The 20,807-nt window shown below is 38.9% G+C and overlaps 2 protein-coding genes across 16 annotated transcripts in view; both read left to right on the forward strand.

Moving 5' to 3' along the window:
- Positions 1 to 16,434, forward strand: part of LOC117568110 (uncharacterized) — a 74,685-nt gene extending 58,251 nt beyond the window's left edge. For 3 of the 12 annotated variants that reach the window (XM_034248501.2, XM_052003446.1, XM_034248511.2), the window contains 11 exons: positions 3,685 to 3,705; positions 3,858 to 4,801; positions 4,874 to 5,226; positions 5,285 to 5,484; positions 6,187 to 6,364; positions 6,876 to 6,929; positions 7,071 to 7,671; positions 8,158 to 9,010; positions 9,171 to 9,307; positions 9,865 to 10,130; positions 10,191 to 11,870. In XM_034248501.2, coding sequence (XP_034104392.1) covers positions 3,685 to 3,705; positions 3,858 to 4,801; positions 4,874 to 5,226; positions 5,285 to 5,484; positions 6,187 to 6,364; positions 6,876 to 6,929; positions 7,071 to 7,671; positions 8,158 to 9,010; positions 9,171 to 9,307; positions 9,865 to 10,130; positions 10,191 to 10,457 — 3,874 coding nt within the window. In that variant the 3' untranslated portion in view covers positions 10,458 to 11,870. Of the gene's footprint in view, positions 1 to 3,684; positions 3,706 to 3,857; positions 4,802 to 4,873; positions 5,227 to 5,284; positions 5,485 to 6,186; positions 6,365 to 6,875; positions 6,930 to 7,070; positions 7,672 to 8,157; positions 9,011 to 9,170; positions 9,308 to 9,864; positions 10,131 to 10,190; positions 11,871 to 15,777 lie in introns of those variants that run through there. The other 9 variants (XM_034248505.2, XM_034248503.2, XM_052003447.1 and 6 more) reach the window with 9 other exon arrangements.
- On the forward strand, positions 16,360 to 20,364 carry LOC117568114 (purine nucleoside phosphorylase). 4 transcript variants are annotated; one of them, XM_034248518.2, is made up of 4 exons: positions 16,364 to 16,502; positions 16,979 to 17,137; positions 18,832 to 18,906; positions 19,328 to 20,364. In XM_034248518.2, the coding sequence occupies exons 1-4, from the start codon at positions 16,369 to 16,371 to the stop codon at positions 20,181 to 20,183; spliced, it is 1,224 nt and encodes a 407-aa protein (XP_034104409.2). In that variant the 5' UTR covers positions 16,364 to 16,368; the 3' UTR covers positions 20,184 to 20,364. The 4 variants fall into 4 exon arrangements, with proteins under 4 accessions (XP_034104406.1, XP_034104409.2, XP_051859419.1 ...); XM_034248515.2 differs by lacking the exon at positions 16,979 to 17,137 and having other exon boundaries at positions 16,360 to 16,502; XM_052003459.1 differs by lacking the exon at positions 18,832 to 18,906.
- The last annotated feature ends 443 nt before the right edge of the window (positions 20,365 to 20,807 follow it).

Raw genomic sequence — 20,807 nt, forward strand, 5'->3', positions numbered from 1 at the left:
GTTGTTGCTGTTGCTTTAGTTGTTGTAGTTGACGTCGCGCTGCGTGCAGTTGTTGTTTTTCATGCTGCTTGTGGTTGTGGCAACTCGATTATTTTTCATAATTATTTTTTGCGTTTTCGCCAGCCAAAATGAAACTTTGTCACCGTCACACACGCCGTATGCGTAATATTTCATATCGTTATGCATGCGTCGCGTGTTCGTTCTTTCCCCCTCTTCTCTCAGCAGCACTAAGAAGCAACATGAGATGTGTTTTGCTATGCTTCCAGGCAAATTTGTGTTGTTTTCTCTCTCTCTGTGTGTGTGTTTGTGTGACATACTTTTTGAAGCAATTAAAAGCTGTCGTGTTATTTTTATTTTAATTATAAAACTATCGTACTATGCTAATTTAGGGTGCTCTGCTTGCCTTAATCTAGCTTAGAAGAGGGGGCTAAATACAGTTAAGCATAAGCCGATTAGACACTTTTTCCCCTCTCCCTTTCTATCCCCTAAAAAGGAATTTTAACTGCTCGCATTCGCGCGTTTTCCCCGAAAATATTTTTGCACAAAGTTTTTTTTCGCAACGATTTTAGTGGGAAAAACAATGAAATTTACCCTGTAACGAGCTCTTGAAATAAAGCTGGTATATTTCTCTTAATAACTCTAAAGTGTCTATGTAGTCGTGTATACCCGCTTAGCAGCAAACAAACTTGCATTTAATTGACTGCTAAGCGGCTTTGGAACTACAAAACTCGCTCGATTTCTGTGGTTTTGTCCCAATATTTTTGCACATTTTAATTGTTATTTGGAATTGCCCTTCCACACACACAAGCACACACACACAAACATACACTTACACCCACACTTCTAGCATTGACAGTTGCAATACAAGTTTCAAACTCGAATCAGTTGCGTCCACAAAATGCTAATTAACGGTGCCCAATGGCAACTGGCAGTGCAATTATAGAATTGAAGTTGTCTGTAAAACTCATTTAAATGCATGTCAAACACACAGGAAAGGAAAAGCTCAAGCAAGGCACAACTAAGCGATACCCTAGAAGTGAAAAAGCAAGAGTATAGAAAAAAGTTGGTAGAGAAAAGTAGTGCCAAAGAGTGTGTAAAACTAGTTAATACCCCACTCACAAAAACAATTAAAAGTAGTTTTTTGTGCGCTTGAAAATGATGCAAATTTCCGACCTGCCACACAGAAAGTTGTTTTCTACACAGTAGCTTTGCTCATTATCAACAACATAATCAAGCACTTAGAACGGGCAACAACAGCAACTGAAGTGCTACGTGTGAATGTGTGTGGGTGTGCAGGTGTGTGTGTGTGTGTGTCTTAGCTGATTAGCAAGAAGAGCAGACGCCAGCAGCAAAAGCAACAGCAACAACAAGCGAGAGCGGCAGCTTTGCCAATTGTTGGCAGTAATTAACAAACACAGACAGAGCAGAGAGTACAAAATAGTTGAGTACACACACACACACACACACACACACTCACACATATGAACTGCTTGCTCACACGTGACGTCACGCACAAGTGAGAGTGACGAAACACTTAAGCGTTAAATGCACCCAGCAAAACTCGGCTGCTGCTCCACATCTTGTGTTGGCTCAGGTGTCATTGCGTGTGCAACGCTGCGTATGCGCCATAATTTTACTCACTCACTTCCTCCTCTCTCCCGCTCTCTTACTCTCTCTCCCTTCGCTCCCTTATTGCTGCGACGTGCTCGTGTAAGCGTGCATGTTTAATTTGGCATTGCATACTTTGCGGCGCTCGCCAAATGGCAAATGCGTTTTAATTCCTTATACAATATTCGCAGTCAGTGTGAAAGAGACAGAGAGTGTGAAAGAGAGAGAGGGAGCGATGGCAAGGGAAACTTTATTTTATTACATTTGCCATTTCATTTAATGCCAACTGCAACGGCGATAAAGTTCACAACTTGTTGGTGTTCGCGTTGCAAGTGCTGCACTTTAAAGTCGTAAAGTGCCACCAAATGCTGCCGATGCTGATGCGAAAGCTGTTAAGCTGCCTTGGCCGAATATCGAATATATATGTCAGATTTGCAAATCATACACGGCATAAAATATTTATTGTTAATAATTGAACAGCTGCAATACTTGAAAGAGCATCTATTAGTATTCAATAATTTTGCATTTCTTGAGCTAAAAATGTCTTGCTATGAATTCGATTTTATTTCCTTAAGTAAATAGAACTCAGCTTGAAAACTATTATACTAGCAAAATTTCATTTTGAATTTAAATATTAATATTCAAAAATTTCTTGAGCTAAAAGTGGCTTGCTAAACATTTTCATAGTTTAGTGAGGAATGAGGAAAGTTCTTTCTTAGCTTGAAAAATATTTTTATAACTCATTTCGTGTCTTATCACATCACGGATGTGGATATCGCTGTTTTCCGTTAAACTTCAATCTTTTTTGTCATTCTATAATTGCATTTTCAATTTAAATATGAATATTAATTAATTTCTCAAGCTAAAAATGACTTGCTTCACATTTCAAAAGTTTATAGCGGAATAAGAAGAGAACTTTTCTTTTATAACTTAAAGTAAACACAACTGCAGCAAATGCAAGATAAACTTAATTACCCATTTCGATACTGATTTTGTAATTGAAAAGTTGCTTTTTCAATTTAAATATGAATATTGAATTATTTCTTAAGCTCAATGCACTTTTATTCACATTTCAATATTTCATTTCGGAGTAAGAAATATTTTTCGTTAGCTTTTTCTTTTGTGGCTTATTAAAACACATGAAATATTAAAATTAGTTAAATATGAGGGAAGATATATTCTTTATGTATTTTTGCTTTACCATTCAGCTTACTTATCTATATCTGTATTGCACCTTTAATTTTAATACTAGTGTTGTATTATTTCTTAGGCTATGAAGCATTGATTAACTTCACATACTAATAGTTTATTGAGAAATTTCTTCGTTGACATTCACTTTTATTTAACTAAAGTAAACTTAGCTGCAGTCAAGCTTAATACTTTTAATTGCTCTTTTCAATCTGTATTATGTAATTGCATAATTAAACTTTTAATTGCTTGATTTGTTAAGCTAGTTGTGATTTACTTTACATATTAAAATTTTATTGGGGAATAAGAATAGTTGTAATTGTTATTAGCTAAAGAAAACTTAATTGATGGCAGACATGCCAAATATTTTTACTTACTCGCTTAAATTCATTTTATATAACTGTATAACTGCATTTTAAATTATAAATTAAGATTGAATTATTTCTTAGGTTAGTTATGTTATTATCTTCTTGATATAATAATAGTTTATTGGGGTGTAAAGAAAGTTCTTGACTGCAGCCATGTAAAAGAATGTTAATTATTTATTTAAATCTGTATTGGGTAATTGCATAATTGCATTTTTAATTTAACTTTAATTGTGTCTCTTTCAATATATGTTTACAGATTAAGTATGTATTTTACTTTTCAATTTTAATGTAATGCGTATACGTAATTATAGTTGATTAATATGTAATTGTAACGTAGTCTCGATTATTATTGTACTTTATATATAGTAAATTGCATGTGAATATTCATTTAATTTTTGACTGTATTCTTTCTCTTTCTTTTATACCATTATTTATCGTAATTGCCTGTTCTTGTAAACGTTTGTTGTTGTCCTCTCATCTGTCGTTTATCTGTGTATGTGTGTTTGTCTTCGTGCCGTAGCATTTTGGAGAACAAAATCAGGTTCGTAGTTTTGTTTTTTATGTTTTGTACTTTTCTGTATTAATCCCCAAATGATATTGAAATACTAAACCCCTTGAGAAGTAGTGCTCGTTATTGGCCGCTATTGAAATTGTATGCTAATATTTGATATTTGTTATCTATTCAATCGACAGGCAACAGTCGCTGCTGTCGGACGAACAGGCCAAGGAAGTTGAGCAGATACTGAACGCATCGCCGAATGTGAGCGTGGCTGTTGCTGCCGTTGTTGCCACTGCAACATCGCCGACCAGCGCCAAGAATCTCAACAGCGAGGAGCCAAAGCAGGACATACAAATTGCCGCTGTCCCAGCGGTCGTCAAGGAGGAAGAAGACGACGACGAAGTCGGAGTAATCGAAGAGGAGAACGAAGAGGAGGAAGACGAACAGCACCAACAACAGCAGCAGCAACTAGAGGAAGACTTTGACTCGGATGACGTGGAAGCTGTGGACATTGTGGGCATTGGTCATGCACCGGCAACAGTTGCAACTCCGGCCACGTTGAATGCCACCTTCGTGAAGGCGGATAGCACCGAGACAGAAACAACAACAACAACGACAACAACTCCGTCGACAGCAACAGCAACAACCACACGGCACGACGACGACGAACCCGAGTGGCTACGTGATGTGCTCGAGGCACCAAAGCGCAGTCTAGAGAATCTGCTAATAAACAACACTAACAACACGAACAACAACTCGACACCAGCGCACGTCGAGAATGGCTACGAATCCATCGAGACCCCTGGCAAACATTCCGACTTGAATCAAACGTATGTGACTGGTGAATCGCTGCACGAATCGATTGTATCCGTCGAGTCCACGCAATCGGATGCGACATTCAATCAAACGACAACCATCGATGACAGCATCATCTCGAGCAAACACAACTCAACCTATTCGCTAGCGGATGTCGAACAACCGACGACAAGTTCAACCCAGGTGCTAAGCACCGGCATCACTGAGCTAGACGATAGCCAGTATTATATACCCGAATATCCGCCGGTGAGGAGCAAGGAGGTGCTCGTCGAGGCGGGTGTGCATTACTTTGAGGATGGCAACTTTTGGATGGAAGTGCCAGGTAGGTCGAGGTGGCTGGCTCCACACTTTTTAAGCCGTTGCACTAAGCTCGCCCCTTTCAAACTTCTAAAAGGTCTGCTAGACTTTGATGACGACGACTGCTCCTATCCACCGATCACCGTACGAAAGAATCCCAAGGTACGCTTCAGCTCCGGCCCCATACACGTCTATTCCACATTCTCAGTGACCGACTACGATCGCCGCAATGAAGATGTCGATCCAGTGGCCGCTTCGGCCGAATACGAGCTGGAGAAGCGTGTGGAGAAGATGCACGTCTTCCCCGTTGAATTGATGAAGGGACCCGAGGGTTTAGGTCTCAGCATTATTGGCATGGGCGTTGGCGCCGATGCAGGTCTAGAGAAATTGGGAATATTCGTCAAGACGATCACCGACAACGGCGCCGCAGCACGCGACGGACGCATTCAAGTGAGTAAAAGTAAAGTTCTTTTAAGGGGAACTTTTCCTTAAGTGCATTTTCTTCCAGGTTAACGATCAGATCATCGAAGTAGACGGCAAGAGTTTGGTGGGTGTGACACAAGCCTATGCAGCTTCGGTGTTGCGCAACACTTCCGGTCTAGTCAAATTCCAAATTGGACGCGAACGCGATCCCGAAAACTCCGAGGTGGCACAGCTTATACGATTGAGTCTACAGGCTGATCGAGAAAAGGAAGAACGCATCAAGCGGTGAGCTATGAAATTAATAATCTTTTTTTATACCCGCTACCCGTAGGATAGGCAGGAAATGTATGTAAGAGTCAAAAGGAGGCAAATCCGACCCTATATACATACGTATATATATTCCTTGTTAATCATGTCCGTCTGTCTGTCCGTCCGTAGGAACACCTAGATCTCAGAGACTATACGAGATGGAGATCTGCTAATAGACAATCTAGTATATTTTGTACTCTGTGGTATTTTCTCCTGTATCGATATAGTCCTCGGTATATTTCAGTATTTTTAGTATATTTATTTGGTATATTTTTAGTCAAATTCGGTTGCGATCACATACAAATTGTGAAACTTATTTTCGAAATACTTTTGCATCATAAAAAACGTTAAATGCAAACGGGCTTTGGATGACAATCTGGTATATTCTGTTCTCTACGGTATGTTTTACTAGTAGTACTATATCGACATAGCAAAAATAGTCTTCAGTATATTTTAGTATTTTTCGGTATATTGACTTAGTATATTTGTAGAGTTAGAAATACTCAATGTAGTACAATATCGATATTTCAAATATAGCCTTTGGTATACTTAAGTATATTCACGGTATATATTTAAAATATGGTTATATTGAAAATGGGTAGCGGGTATTATTAAAGCTTTCTTACTTGTTTTATTACTTCAATTACAACTCTCTCTCTCTCTCTCTTTTACCCGCAGTCAACAAGAGGAATATCTGCGTCGCACACTCGACTACTCCGAGGACTCCACACAGCCGGTGTCGGCGAATTCGAGTGTTTGCGAGGGACCCTCGAGTCCGGTACAAGTCGAACATCCCATGGAGGTCGAGGCCACACACTCGCAGGAAGTGGAGTCGCTGAAGCGGCTCCTGCAGGAGGTATGTGTCTGGAAGATCTAGACAACAAAGAAATACTCTATTTGCAGCTGTGCTAAAATCGTGTTCTCTTTCTCTCCTTTTGCTGAATTTCAAAATTTGTTTATACCAACGCGGATATTGAAACGCAGCATAAAGCGGTAATTGGTCATAAAACGTTAAAAGATACTTAAAATATAATTCAATTGATTAAGAAATGTCTGCAAAAGACACATAAATTATATGTAGAGCACATTTCGCCAAGTTATCTATTTAGTTTGTTTTTGCAATTATGATTTTATTGACACGAACTGAAAGCAATTGCATTAGGGGTTTTCACTTTTTGTAAATTTGATTAAGACCCAGTACTGAAGTTGTTTTAAATTAAAGAAGAATTTATTAGTTGACATTTTTGGTCATTAGTTTTAACCGTCTTTATTATTTGCTCTTTAGAAAGATAAGTACTGGGTCTATTTTTAAATATTTACTTTCTTTTTATGATTTATTTTGATTTTATTTCCCTCTTTCCCTCCAGAGCGAAATGGGTTGCCTGGTTAAAGAAGAAATTATACAAAATCTGAAACGCAAGGTTTGTTTATGCTTTTGATTTGATTATCTTATGTTTATCATCCATTCCATTTCATCATTGAAATCATCTCATGCATTGCACTTAATTGTTGATATTATACTTTAAAATCAAAACTAATTGACATGTCTTCCCCATCTATAGCTGGTGAAGCTCGAGACGACGGGCAATGAGAATGAGTTGCTCAGCGAGCGACTGCGTCAGAGTGAGCGAGAGCTGGGCAACATCAAGAAGGAGGCAGCGAATCTGCAGAACATGCTGCAGCAATCGCAGGCTCAGTACATGGCGTTGGATAAGAAGTACAACAAGGCCAAGCGGCTGGTGCGGGAGTATCAGCAACGTGAGTTGGACATGTGCCATCGCGAGGAGTTCTACCAGCAGCTGCTGCAGGAGAAGGACACCGAGTACAATGCGCTCGTGAAGAAGCTCAAGGATCGTGTTATCAATCTCGAGCATGAGCTGCAGGAGACACAACGCAAGGCGGGCTTCCCTGTTGGGTTGCCCTATGACAGTGCCACCTTGAAGTTGACGCCACAAATGATGCGCAAGACGCCGCCAAAGCCGTTGTTCCACAAACTGGAAACCGAACTCTCGGATACGGAAATTTCGGATCTTTCGCCTGATGGAGATGGGGTCAAGACCGCAACTGTGGAACGTAAAGTTCCGGTTAAGGATGAATTGGATGCAGCGGTGCCACAGCACGAGCTGCTCGACAATTCGGTGAACAAGACAAAGATCGAGCTGGGTGAGTAGTTCATCCAAAGTTTTATATCTCAAATATCTTCCCTCAAAAAAAAAAAGAGAAAAGAAAGTGCAAATCTGTTCTTCAGCTTTTCACGCACATCATCAAATTATGATATTATTATTATTAGTTTATGTTCTTTTTGTATTTTGTTCGATTGCTGCGCTTACGTCTGAGTGTATTTTTTATCATTCTACTTTGTTCTTTTCTTCATTCTCTCTTCTCTTTGTGTGTGTGTGTGTGCGTGTTTTAATTGCTGCCAACTCGCTTTGATTTCTATATGTGTGTGTTTGGTCTTATTGTTCGCCTTCTGCGTGTTCGTTCGCTCGTCGTGTTTTACGCCTTGTTCGTTTGATTTGTGATTGCCACGCCTCCTCCACGCCACACACTCATCCACCACCAACACCAACATCCACTCCACATTCCACTCCTCACACACACATTCACTTCACAATGCAAACGAATCCGCAACGATAAACTAAACCAAAGCCTCCCGTGGTGGTCTAGCAAATCGCCAACTGCCCTCAGCGGCAACAGTTGTCGCCAATGGCAGCAGCAACATCGTGATCAGCAACGGCGGCAGCAACAGCAGCGAACTCCTCTCCAATGGCAATCTCAGCAAGCGCAGCCGCAGCAACAGTCGCAGCTCCGACTGCACGCTCGACGACAGCGACGACGATGAAGCCGTCGAATTGGAGCAATCTCCGCTTAATCCTATGGCTGGTACACACGACAGCATCAGCTTGTCGAATGGCAACTCGCATCTGCTGGCGAATGTCAACAATCTGTTGCAACATCATCCGCCTGCCTCGAATGCGGCCATTGGCAGCGGCATTCTGCCGCCATCGAACGGACATCTGGGCACCACAACAGCCATTTTGCTCAACTCGACGTCGTCGGCTTCGTCCAGCTCATCGAATCAGTCAACGGCACGTGAGGCGCAAATCAATCAACTCTACGCTCAGGTACACAAGGATCCCAGCAAGCAACAGCAGCATCAACAGCAACAGCAGCAACAACAACAACAGCAGCAACAGCAATCGAGTTTGTTCAAGAACTCGTTGGGTTCCCCAGCGGACAATGCGGGCGGATTGAATGATTTCCATCGCGGCAGCATGACAACCTTTGGCACAGGGGCAGCCAGCAGCAGTGCCAGCAATCGTGATCTCAACAGCTCATACGATTCGATCTTGGGCTCCAACGATAAGCTCTCGGAGAATGATCAGGCCGAGAACTGGATGTATCCGAGTCGACGTCGTGTGACTCCGAACGGAGGCAGCAGCAAGTTGCCTGGCTCCAGTTTCACCGAGCAGCTCAATCAGGCGCTCTCCGATCGCGAGAGGTGGGTGTAAAACAACACAACAGTACACTGTTATACACAACAAAATCAAGAACTGTTATACAGCAACTGTTATACAACAACTGCTATACAAAAACTGTTATACCAAAACAACTGTTATACAACAAACTGTTATACAAAAACAACTGTTATACTGTTGCAGGCGTCTCGGTGACGGCTCGTCGCGTCACTCCAGCGACGATTACACGGAGATCAACAAGAGTCAAAGCGCCGCCGCCATCAACTGCAAGACGCTGATCAACGAGATTCGTCAGGCGGTTAACGAAGCGCAGCCAAAAGGTGAACAAACTAAAGAAACACTAAAAAAAAAAAACAAATTTTAGCACAGAACTCTTGAATGAACGATTTCTGCAACTGGTTCCAGTTCCGGTTCCAGACTAACACGATATTCTTTTTTTCCCTCTCTCTTGAAGAAGTAGACACGAAAATCTGATCATTATTGCCATCATATTTCATGTGTACATAAAACTCAGCATACGCTCAGAAAACTGTAATACTAATCCCAATCCTACCAAAACAAGTGTTATACTCAAATTATTACTGTTATATCATATATATTGAACGTTGACGTTAATGCGTGTTCTATCATTATATACTTATATAACCAAGTTATCCAGAGCGTTCATTGACCATTGACTGTTATACTGTACTGTTATAAACCATCATATAACTCATCAATATGTATATCTACTATCTTGATCTCTATCTTTCTGTGTCTCAACATTCATCTGGTGCTTAAGATAAAAAACTAACAATATTTACTTCTCTTTTCGCGCTTTCTCTCTACCGATACCGCTACTAACAAACTGTAATACGAATCGAAAAACGAAAAATAGTTAAACAAGTTGTTCCACAATCGCTCTCCCCGCCCGGCACAGTGCCCTGGCAACAGCAGCATCATCAGCAGCAGCTCTCCCAATCGGCACACGCCACCGGCCCGCCCTCGCCCACGAGCATGTCCTCGGGCTGCTCTTCACCCGGCTACTCGCCGAGTCGCACTCTGGATTTGTCCGGTTCCAGCTCAAGTTTCTCGGATCGCAAAGCGGCGGCCGCTTGCTACAACTATAAAGGAGGTCCTGTGCATGAATGGAGCAAGGAACAGGTAGACACGCTATGAACTATATACCAAAAGCTTTGCTAACTCAACTATCCTTCGATGCAGGTGGGACACTGGCTGATGGGCATCGAACTGGAGCGTTATATACCCGTCTTCAAGGAGCACAATGTGGAGGGCGGTGCGCTGTTGACCCTCGACTCGAAGGACTTCAAAACGCTGGGCGTTTGCGGTGATGACAAGCATCGACTGAAGAAGCGATTGAAGGACCTCAAGGCGAGCATCGAGAAGGAGCGCAAGGACATGGAGCGAGAGCGACGCGAACGCGAGAAGGCCATACGCAAGGCCGAAAAGAAGGCGGCCAAAAAGAAGTAGTTGAATTCTCTAGTTGTTAAGCAAACAAAGTAGCCAAAAAGCAAAACCATATACAATGCATATAAAACATAGCACTCCTAAGTATAGTAGCTCTATGCAAGCCACACAACATACACACAACTTGCAAACAAAAATACATACATATAAATAATTCTATATATATATATACGATTATATAACAGTTATAATAATAATAATAACACTTAGCATAATGCATACGATGAAACGAGTAAGAAGAAATCATAATTTATTTGTACAACACACAAAAACAAAACATCTATTATAATACGTACTACATTTTAACTTATTGAAATTAATGGAACCCTAGACTTAATTATGAACTATGCTAATAAATAACAAACAAAGAGGAATAAGAAGTGGAAGCAGAATGAAGAAAAGCTGGTCAGCTGGCAGTAAAACCCAAGTAGCAGACCAAATAAAAAGAACTCTACAAAATCAACACACACAACAGCACTCGAGCAGAAAAACACAGATAAACTTCAAAACACAACAAAAAAAACTGCACACACAAAAAACACACTGAACCAAGAAGCTAAAACTAAACAAGAGAACGCGTTGGACTGACTGATTTTTATGCTTAATTTATATAGTTGAAGAAGATGAAACGAAATGGAAATACTTTGAACCAAAATAAGAAATAACACATTGAATTGAATCGAAACGCAAGGAAATAACTTAAGGAATTCGCTGAACAGACTTGAAGCATGCCCCAAAACACAAAAAGGCAGCTTCAACTAAAAAATATAATAATAATAATGAAAGAATGAAATCAATTTATAAACTTAATATGTAACTATCATGTATTTGTAATATCGTTTAAGTCATCTCTTTCATAATTTGATCATTTTGATTGTGCAATTTAATGATTAGCGCATATTACGATATGATACTAGATATGACGACTATGTATATGTATTCAATCTAGCCTCGTATATTACATACAATATATATATATACTACATATATGTAACTGTATTTGCCAAGATATTGTATGCAACTAGCCTCAATATTTGCTAAAGTATTCACACATTTGCTATACACATATATACTCGTATATAACTGCAAAGTCATTTAAGTACTTAAGTAACCAGCTGAAATTAATTGCAATCACAATTGACTTTATCCCTTTGTATGTGTACGTTGTGAATGCGAATCGGGTGTGAATCTGTCTTTGTATGTGTATGTTTGTATGTATCCTTTAGTTGTAGTTGACTTTTCTGTGTATAAAATAATCTGTAGTTGATTTAGTGATTGTATTGCGTTTATCTTAGTTTATGTTTAGTCTCTTATATTTGTGCTCTATTTTTTTGTTGCAATAAACTTTATATTTTTATCACTTGGAAACACTCGGGGAATGGATTTGATTCGTCTGCTGTTGCCTCTGTAAACTTTCGGACTTTGATTTATAAAGAAACGAAAAGAAAGAAAGAAAACCAAAATTTAGCAACTAGACTTTTGTTTGATTATTAACAATTAGCATAATAATACTTAAAAAACAAACATAACATATATACTATCTTATCTCTTTGACTTTCTCTCTCTCTCACTATCTCTCTGTCTCAAACTCTGTATTCTACATATATTTGACTTTTAAGACCCCGATCGCGACCCACAGAGGGCGCTTCACGTGCCCCGAAGATTGTCAGCGATCGGCAGCGCATATTCACCGCATGTGCATTAGTCACTCGTCTCGTCGCAAGTCCTTAATATAGCTTTTGAAAAGCTCGCCTCTAACAGTGCCACAACAACCGTTAAAACTTACGAAAAATACCAAAAAACAAAAAAATACTTACGATAAATACCAAAATGTTAATGCTCATGCAAGTCGAATATCATTTTAAGACATTCTGAAATTCTTTTCAAGCATTTTCTAAAAAATTCTCATCAAATTTTTGTATTCTACCTTTTCGATATACGACTTTGGTGGACGTAACATAAGTAATTTAATCGATACGAATTGAATAAAGAGCAAATCGTTGGCGTTTTAGAAAGTTCGCCAAAGTGACGTTCCCTTCCGGAAATTTGGAAACAGATTGTGTCACAAAAGTGCGGAGCGTGAAACGCCGCGTAATTGACTTAAATATTGTTGTTTTTTTTGAACAAAATGTTTTTAAGTTCGACTTTATTTTTGGGTAATTGTTTGTACGCGTTTTTTACATCACATTTAAACAAAACCAAAACAAAGAAAATTTAACAAAAAACAAAACGATGAAAAAAAAAACCAGTTTAAAATTCGTAAAAAATTTAAATCAAATTAAATCATACAATGTATTTTTGGGCTGCTCGACTCGAAATTCTCAAAGAGTAGAGTCACCCGGCCGCCTTATGAAAACAAAACGAAAATGTTAAAAACACATTCGTGCCTTTTTCCATTGTGAAAAACCGTCCCACAACCACTAAAAACAAAAACGAAAAGAAAAACTGAAAAGTGAAAGAAAATGAACACGAGAGAAGGAATTTTCCACCAGATCTCTGTGCCCGAATATGAAGAAAAATACTTACGAATACGTTAAACCATTTTAATATCCCGCAAATGCCTTAAACAACAAAAATTATATTGCCCATTAGATGATTAAATTTAACTATTATTTTGCTTGTAGTTTTTATTGTCTCGTATCTTTTTTAAGTCCCAACATTTTGCAAAGTAAAGTCCCAATGCTTTACTTAGAGGCAACAGTATGGAGGAATCTTTACTATCCTTTCCTTAAGTATATTTTATGATATTTCTATTCTATTCTATTCACTTGACTTTATATTGTAATTTGAACATTTACTTCTACTATTTATTTATATATTTTCTTTTTGATTTTCAACTTTTCGTGTGAGTGATGAACATGTGTTTGTGTTTGGCTGTTTTTTACGATCTTATAGTATTACTTTTTGTCCGTCACATACGCAGTAAGGAATTCCTAAGTCTGACTGTCCGTCTGTCTGCTTTACGTAAGCTAATTAACTAACCCGTCCTTAAAGCTATTCAAAATGAATTTAGATAACCGGCTTCGTTCTCATTAGTTTTGATTTAAACAGCAGCAACTAAAATCAGTAGCTAAATTCTATGTCTGCACATCTTCGACTTTCGACATTCGACTTTCTGAGTTCTTTTCAATTTCTAATCACCAAATCGGATATGAACTCTATCAGCATAATTAAAATACACTTGAACAATGACAATGCAATTAACTTGGCTAGTTTAATAGTTGTAATAGATAATAAAGTCAAATTAACAAGTCATTCAAAATAATAAGAATTACAATAATACTAATTCATGAATAATAATAATATATGTATGTCTTGCCATTGCGGTAATTAGTACTCGACATCTCCAAACAAAACAAAAAACAAAAGTATAATAAACTTAAACGTAAACATTTAAATGCAGTCAACTATTCTCATTTGGTGTCAGACAACGTCGACTGCGACGTCGACAGCGAACTGATTTCGCTCCCTTATCAGTTGTTGCTGCGTCTTCGGCTGCTGCTGCTTCTTCTTGTTGTTGTGTTTGTCTCTATCTGTGACTATGACGCATGTAAACAGATTTCGATTTTCGACAACACACAAATAACAAATGCGAGTGTGCAACATGCAACATGAGAAGACGCATTTATCGGAGAGATTCGTTGCGATGCCGACCTTTACACAAAAAGATACACTTTTCTCTTGCTTTCTCAATGGAATTTTTGTGTGTTATCAATTGGGAATTTTCCATGCCGGTCAGCAGCCAGTTTTTGTGTTGCAGGTACTTGAAATATGTTCTCTGAATAGTTTTCATTTGAAACATATTTTCTTATTTAGTTTATGCTGCATCATAATGAAGGATGGAACGATTAATAAATTCCTGGAAAGTGTCGCATTGTCTTGTAAAAACAACCCATAAAGTTGTTTACTTCACACAATGCAATTCGCATCGTGGTGGTCCATTAAAAAATATTAATAACAAGTTATAGTCGAGGGTGCTCGACTGAGAGATACCCGATACTCATTATGAATAGAAACAAAACAAATATAGCTTTCAGTATATTTTTATATTATTAATTCTTATATATATTATATATTGTATACTTTAAGAATGTGCGGGAATCTTTTTAAAATATACAAAATTAATATACCGCAAAAATACTAAAAATATACCGAAGGATGTATTTGTATTGAGTCAATATAAATATTTAATTCTAGATACAGCCTTCAGTATAATTTTAGTATATTTGCGGTATTTTAAATTTTGTATATTTAAGAATGTGTGGTATTGTTTTTAAAAATATACCAAATTAATATACCATAAAGCACTAAAATTGGACCGATGGCTATATTTGGTATATTGATATACTCGTAGTATTACATTCAAAATATACCATAGAGCAGTAAAATATACCTCATTATCAGTCAAAGCAACTAAGAAGACGCTTTTCTCCACTCAAAAGTATTTCTTAAATAGTTTATACAATTTTTATCCGATCGCAAATTCTGATGAATATATTTTATAGGGTCGGAGATGCCTCCTTCTGCCTGTTTCCTGTCGGCACAAAGTTCTAATAGCCTTCTACCCTAAGGCTACCGGGTATAAATACAATAATAATAAAATCTCATTGACGTTAGACCCCCCATTGACAATGCACTGATAACAGTCAGTCATTTAGTATATATTTTTGTAGGTAGTTACAGCTACTATCAAGTACTACTTAAAATAGTTCGTAGACAAAATTTAGTGTTACATTCTGTCTGGAATTTATAGGAACTACACGTGGTTGTTAGCTGTAATTATGTGAGAGTTGTTGCCAGGTGATTCAACTTGCAGTTCCGATTACAACAGGCAAAATTTTATTTGTTTAGCCTGCGACCTTATCAAAATAAATCGCATGATTTCAATATTCACACAATTTTTCCGACTTGTTTTGATGCTTTGCTCCCCTCTGATAAGCAGCGACAACACAGAAAAAAATATACATTTTGCTTATTACAAAAAACACAAAAAAAAAACATAATGTTGTTTTAAAAATAGCCAGAAAATGCGCAAATGATGTGTGAGTGAGTAAAAAAACAAACTACAGCTGTTATAATGCTTAGCAGCCCTCCAAGAGTCATGTCTTTAATACCCTTAGGTATTGCAATCTTATCGTAAAAAATGACTTTTAATTGCCTATATCGCGAGTCATATAAGTCCGATGACTATAATTGGGTTTATTGTGCGATTATTATTGCTACTATTAACAAGTGTTTCAGGAATTGTTTTTATCTTTCCTCTTTTATAAATTCTGCAACTAATAGTGTTTCTTGCTATTTATTTATTGTGATTTTCATTTAGAAATTGTTGAAATTTCACTCAATTGAATCAGTTGTGCAGAACGATTCCGGTTTATGGCAACGTCACAGCATCATCAGGAGAAGAAGAGAGCAAGACCATTCAGCTCCTCAATTGAATATTGAACAATAAACACCAACAGCTGAGGCGCAGACGTCGACTGCGCAGCAACTGCGACTGCGACAGTAACTGCGACGTCGACTTCGACGCTTGCTTGTGGGCTGCGGCTTAAAAGCAAAGGCGCCAGCGACGACGCCGCTCAATTATCAAGGTGCGCTCGAGCAGACAACAAGTGTCAAGAGGAGAAAACTGAGAGATCGCAGCAGGAATTTTGTGTGAACGCGAACGAGTAATCACAATAAAGGAGAATCTCAAAGCAAACGGAACGGAACGCAACGAGATAACAAAGAGCAGAAGAATTCACTTGTGCTTTAAATTAAATTTGATTTGTTTATGTGATAAACAAACGCAACAACTGATTTACAATCAGCGTCGTGTATTGTGAAAGTTTTTCTTGAACGCGATATCCAACAAAAAAAAAAGATATCTTTGATTATATAACTTGGCTTATCAAACCATAAAACAACAACAATAATGACGGGCTATAATTCCAATGGTGACGTGGCCACCAGCAATGGCAATCACAACAACAGCAACAGCAATGGCACGAATGGCAACAGCAATGGACACAGTAAACCCGTTGAATACACCGCACAGGAGCTGCACACGTAAGTTCCAATAAGAATACAAGAAAAAGGGGGCGTGGTTCCGACCGGGAGGGGGCACGCCAACAACTAGTTAAACTTCAATCAACTATAATTGATAGTTGATGGCAAGTTGCGTGCGTTTTAAATACAAGGTTACAGCTATTATCCTTACGCCCTTCTTAGCTAAAGACGAAGTCGGAACCCGCTTGACATACTAACTATGTATACCCAACTAATTGTTTGGCTATTATTAAGTTGTAAGTTGAATGCACCGCAGCTACAAAAAGAAAGAAAATCGATACATTTGTATGCAGCTCAACAGGCCTTGACACAGTTGAGACACAGTTTTCACCCCAGTTAGTAGTAAGCCAAGCACTATCCAGGCAACCAAATTCAAAATTCCAATATTTTGCTCATTTTTTTTTTTTGAATCGAAATTTGTAAATTAATATTCGAAATCATATGTCCATTTCGCGTGCGATCTTCACATTGATTAGTAAACAACTGCCAAAGGTAGGCAACTTTAAGATGTGTTCTCGCGACTGTTGCTCGAAGCAAGGAGGCGCCAACAACAAGGCCGGCAACAGCTGCCTCGACAAGAAGGGCGGCGGTGGCCACAAGGAGGAACTCGTAGTCCCAACACCGCAGAGTTTGCTGTAAGTCTCCGCGTCTCTCGATGTTGTCTTGGAGTTGGCTTTTTACTTTTTTCTTCTACTTCTGTTCTTCATCATGACTCTCTTACAATTTTTGCACTTTTTAATTGAGTTCTTCTTATGATTATTTTCAAATCAGCAGTTTAAGGGCAAGGCTGTCGTCATTGAAATGCTCTGAACTCTGTCCTTGATCTTGCCGCTGCGTATCAGCAGAAGCCCAAAGCATAAATTAAGGCAGTTTTGTATTTGATTTCTATATTTATTTATAATTCAAAACAGCTACTGGGGGAGCTGCTGAGCTACGCTAGCTCAGCTTATCAATTTGCGTAGCCCTCGTTGGCTCATTAAATCGAATCGAAACGAAAACGTTGTCCCATTAAAAAGACATCGCGACGACGTCTTCAATAGAGTGAGAGCTGCTTGTCTTTTGATAATGCTTGCTCGCGCCTACAAATGCTAATGCCCTCAGATACGATCCGGTCAGATCTAGAGCTACAGTTTCAGCTCCAGCTTTAGCTTAGCAAACAATAGCAACAGCGATTAATGGTTGATAGTTGTTCGCGTGCTTATGCAACGTGTTTTGGCCCAGTTAACCAAGTAAACACCGTCAACATTTGATTGGTTACCCAAAATGGGCGTGTGTCGCGATCTTGACATAGGCCTTTATCTTGCTTGCTGGTCGTATACTTGATATGTGGTCTCTGTCGGCGTAGTCAACAAACATCTTGGGTAATTGGCTTGACGGCTAGCTGCTGATAATAGCTTCAAGTGTTTATTTTGGCCATGTCTGGTTTGCTTCTAGCCAATTTCGTCGATTCACTTGCGAAACTGGTTCGCAAGTCTCTAAACCATTTAATTTTCTATTAAATTAAATTTTTATTTTATTTGTTGCGTCGCATTTTTTGTGTCGCGTGTTCTCTTCTAACATATCTGTTGGCATTTTCAAACATCAAAGAGATATGTTCTGGATGCTTATCCCCAAATTGATTCTTACTCTTTTGCATAGCCGGTTTGGCAGATTTCGCGTGATTGCGTCAATAAGTCTGATAGTGTGCCACAAATTAAGTATTATAATTTTTGTGTGTCTATTAGGTAATTATACAATCGGTTTTTAATGATTAAAAGATTATCAGCTCGCAAGGAATGCTGACGAAACGCCCATTGAGATTGCAGCACGTGGATCGTTGGGGGGCTTCAAGAGGATCGGGGGTTTAGTTGTCAATCAAAACAAATAAAACGTCAATAAACTAGATTGTCTGAGTCTAGAATGCTAGACCAAGCGGAGCGTTACATATACCAACTATCGATAGTTACAACATTCCATTAGTTTAGTTGATTAATGTTTTCAGTTTTTGATTTAACTAAGTTATTTATAAAGAACTAATTCAAAAAGAGGGAGAAAAATACATATAAATATGCGAAATAATGATATATGAACTCAATATCTATATACTATCGATGCAATATTTACATACTATCGTTATTTAAAAAGGGTTTTAAAGGAAACGTATCATTGAATTTCAAAAAAGCTCCAAAAAAAAGGATCCGTTTTTTAAAGATAAGTTTCACAATTGGCAAGACTATTGATATTTATCGTTATAATTACTGATAGTTTGTAGCAATCAATGCCAGATATGAATCTACTTTATTGTTTACCTCAAGGGAAATTCATTTTGTCAATTTTCTAACAATTGCAGCGACAATAACAATCGTATCCAATGCTCACTATCGCCCGAGGAAGTGCGGGCCCTTCGCGTATTGAATGAAGACACGTTTGTAGCCAATCAATTCCTTATCGTTGTGATTGTGTGTCCCAATGCGCGTCTACTCATATTCTAGTTTACATCTCTCAGCCCCACTTTGCTGGTGGCTCGTCTTGTAATCTTAAACGTTCTCGTTCACGTTCTTGTACTTTTTGTCTGTCTATATTTATACTCATACTATTGTTTTGATTCATCAAACTAATTGTCATTTGTATCTACCTATTCTTTTATCAAAGTCATTATTTTGTTTATGTAAAAATCAAATGTGAAAAATATCTTCCAGTGTTTTATACTTCGCAGTTGCGAACATATCGACGTCTCTTTGTCACTCTTTGTTTTCTTATAAAAATGTACCTGTCTTCAAATTGATTTTCTTCGTTATTTTCTAACTATTTGGCAACGTAAAACTAATTAATTTGTGTCTCCACAGGTATCCCTATGAGGTGATTCAAGAGATTGCCGACTTCATTGTGAAGCGCGCTGGCATTCGTCCCAAGATCGGCATTATTTGCGGCTCAGGACTCGGCTCGCTTGCCGACATCATTCAGGATGCCAAGGTCTTTGAGTACGAGAAGATTCCCAACTTCCCCGTCTCCACAGTGGAGGGTCATGCTGGCAAGCTGGTCGTCGGCACCCTGGAGGGCGCCAATGTGATGGCCATGCAGGGACGTTTCCATTTCTATGAGGGTTATCCCCTGGCCAAGTGCTCGATGCCTGTGCGCGTCATGAAGCTTTGCGGTGTTGAGTATCTGTTTGCCACGAATGCTGCTGGTGGCATCAATCCCAAGTTCAATGTGGGCGACATTATGCTGATGCACGATCATGTCAATATGCTCGGTTTCGCTGGCAACTCTCCGCTTCAGGGTCCCAACGATCCTCGCTTCGGTCCACGTTTCCCCGCTCTGGTCAACTCGTACAACCGGGATCTGATCAACAAGGCTATTGAGATTGGCAAGACGATGGGCATCGAATCGAATATCCATGTCGGCGTCTACTCCTGCCTGGGTGGTCCCACATATGAGACTATTGCTGAGCTTAAGGCACTGCGCATGATGGGCGTCGATGCGGTGGGCATGTCCACGGTGCACGAGGTCATCACTGCCCGCCATTGCGACATGAAAGTGTTTGCCTTCAGTTTGATCACCAACAAGTGCCCCATCGAATACAGCGATAAGAAGGACGAAGAGGCCAACCACGAGGAAGTCATGGCCGTTGCCAAGAATCGTCAAAAAGCCTGTTGCGAGCTCGTCTCCCGCCTCATTTGTGAAATCCAAAAGGGGTCGTAAATTAACCATTCTGGCTACGGAATGGCGTTGGAGCGGATTATCTCGGGTGTTCGATATAAAAATCTACCTTTAGAACAAAAAATTAGATTCTTTTTCAAATTTACAGTATAAGCTAATTCATAGACATTATTTAATTTTAAGAATTAAGAATATACAAAATGTTTTAGTGAATACAATTTAATGCTGGCGTTGTTGATTTATTTGAGGCTCGTCCTAAAAGTATGCAATTAATTTTTGGTATCAGGCGGGTCGTAGGTAAAAATTACATCCTAAAAGTATGCAATACTTTTTTGGAATCTGGCTGGTTGTCAGTAAAAATTACATCCTAAAAGTATGCAACACTTATTAGTAACTGGCTGATGGCAAGCCAAAAATGCAAGTCATGTGGTCCTTTCATAATCCCATAATCCTTGAATGCCAATCGATGGCGCATGTCCTTGTAAGTCGATTACAACTTATCCTGCGAAAATCTGCCAGGATTTGGCGGAACTAGAGCTAAAATACTGCAAAGGACATTCTTCTTTTAGCTATAACTCCAAGGATATTTCTTCGATTTCAAAAGGACACACTTTTCTGTGCTCCTTAGAAGCGTAACTACCGACTGGCATTCAAGGATTTTCCAAT

The sequence above is a fragment of the Drosophila albomicans genome, chromosome 3, assembly GCF_009650485.2.
Source record: "Drosophila albomicans strain 15112-1751.03 chromosome 3, ASM965048v2, whole genome shotgun sequence".
Taxonomy (NCBI): domain Eukaryota; kingdom Metazoa; phylum Arthropoda; class Insecta; order Diptera; family Drosophilidae; genus Drosophila; species Drosophila albomicans.

Excerpts from the sequence above, each read along its gene's own strand:
- LOC117568114 (XM_034248518.2), top strand. The coding sequence starts at position 16,369 with ATGACGGGCTATAATTCCAATGGTGACGTGGCCACCAGCAATGGCAAT. Across the intron at positions 17,138-18,831 it reads CCAACACCGCAGAGTTTGCT|CGACAATAACAATCGTATCC; the intron begins GTAAGTCTCCGC and ends TAACAATTGCAG. Across the intron at positions 18,907-19,327 it reads CGCGTATTGAATGAAGACAC|GTATCCCTATGAGGTGATTC; the intron begins GTTTGTAGCCAA and ends GTGTCTCCACAG.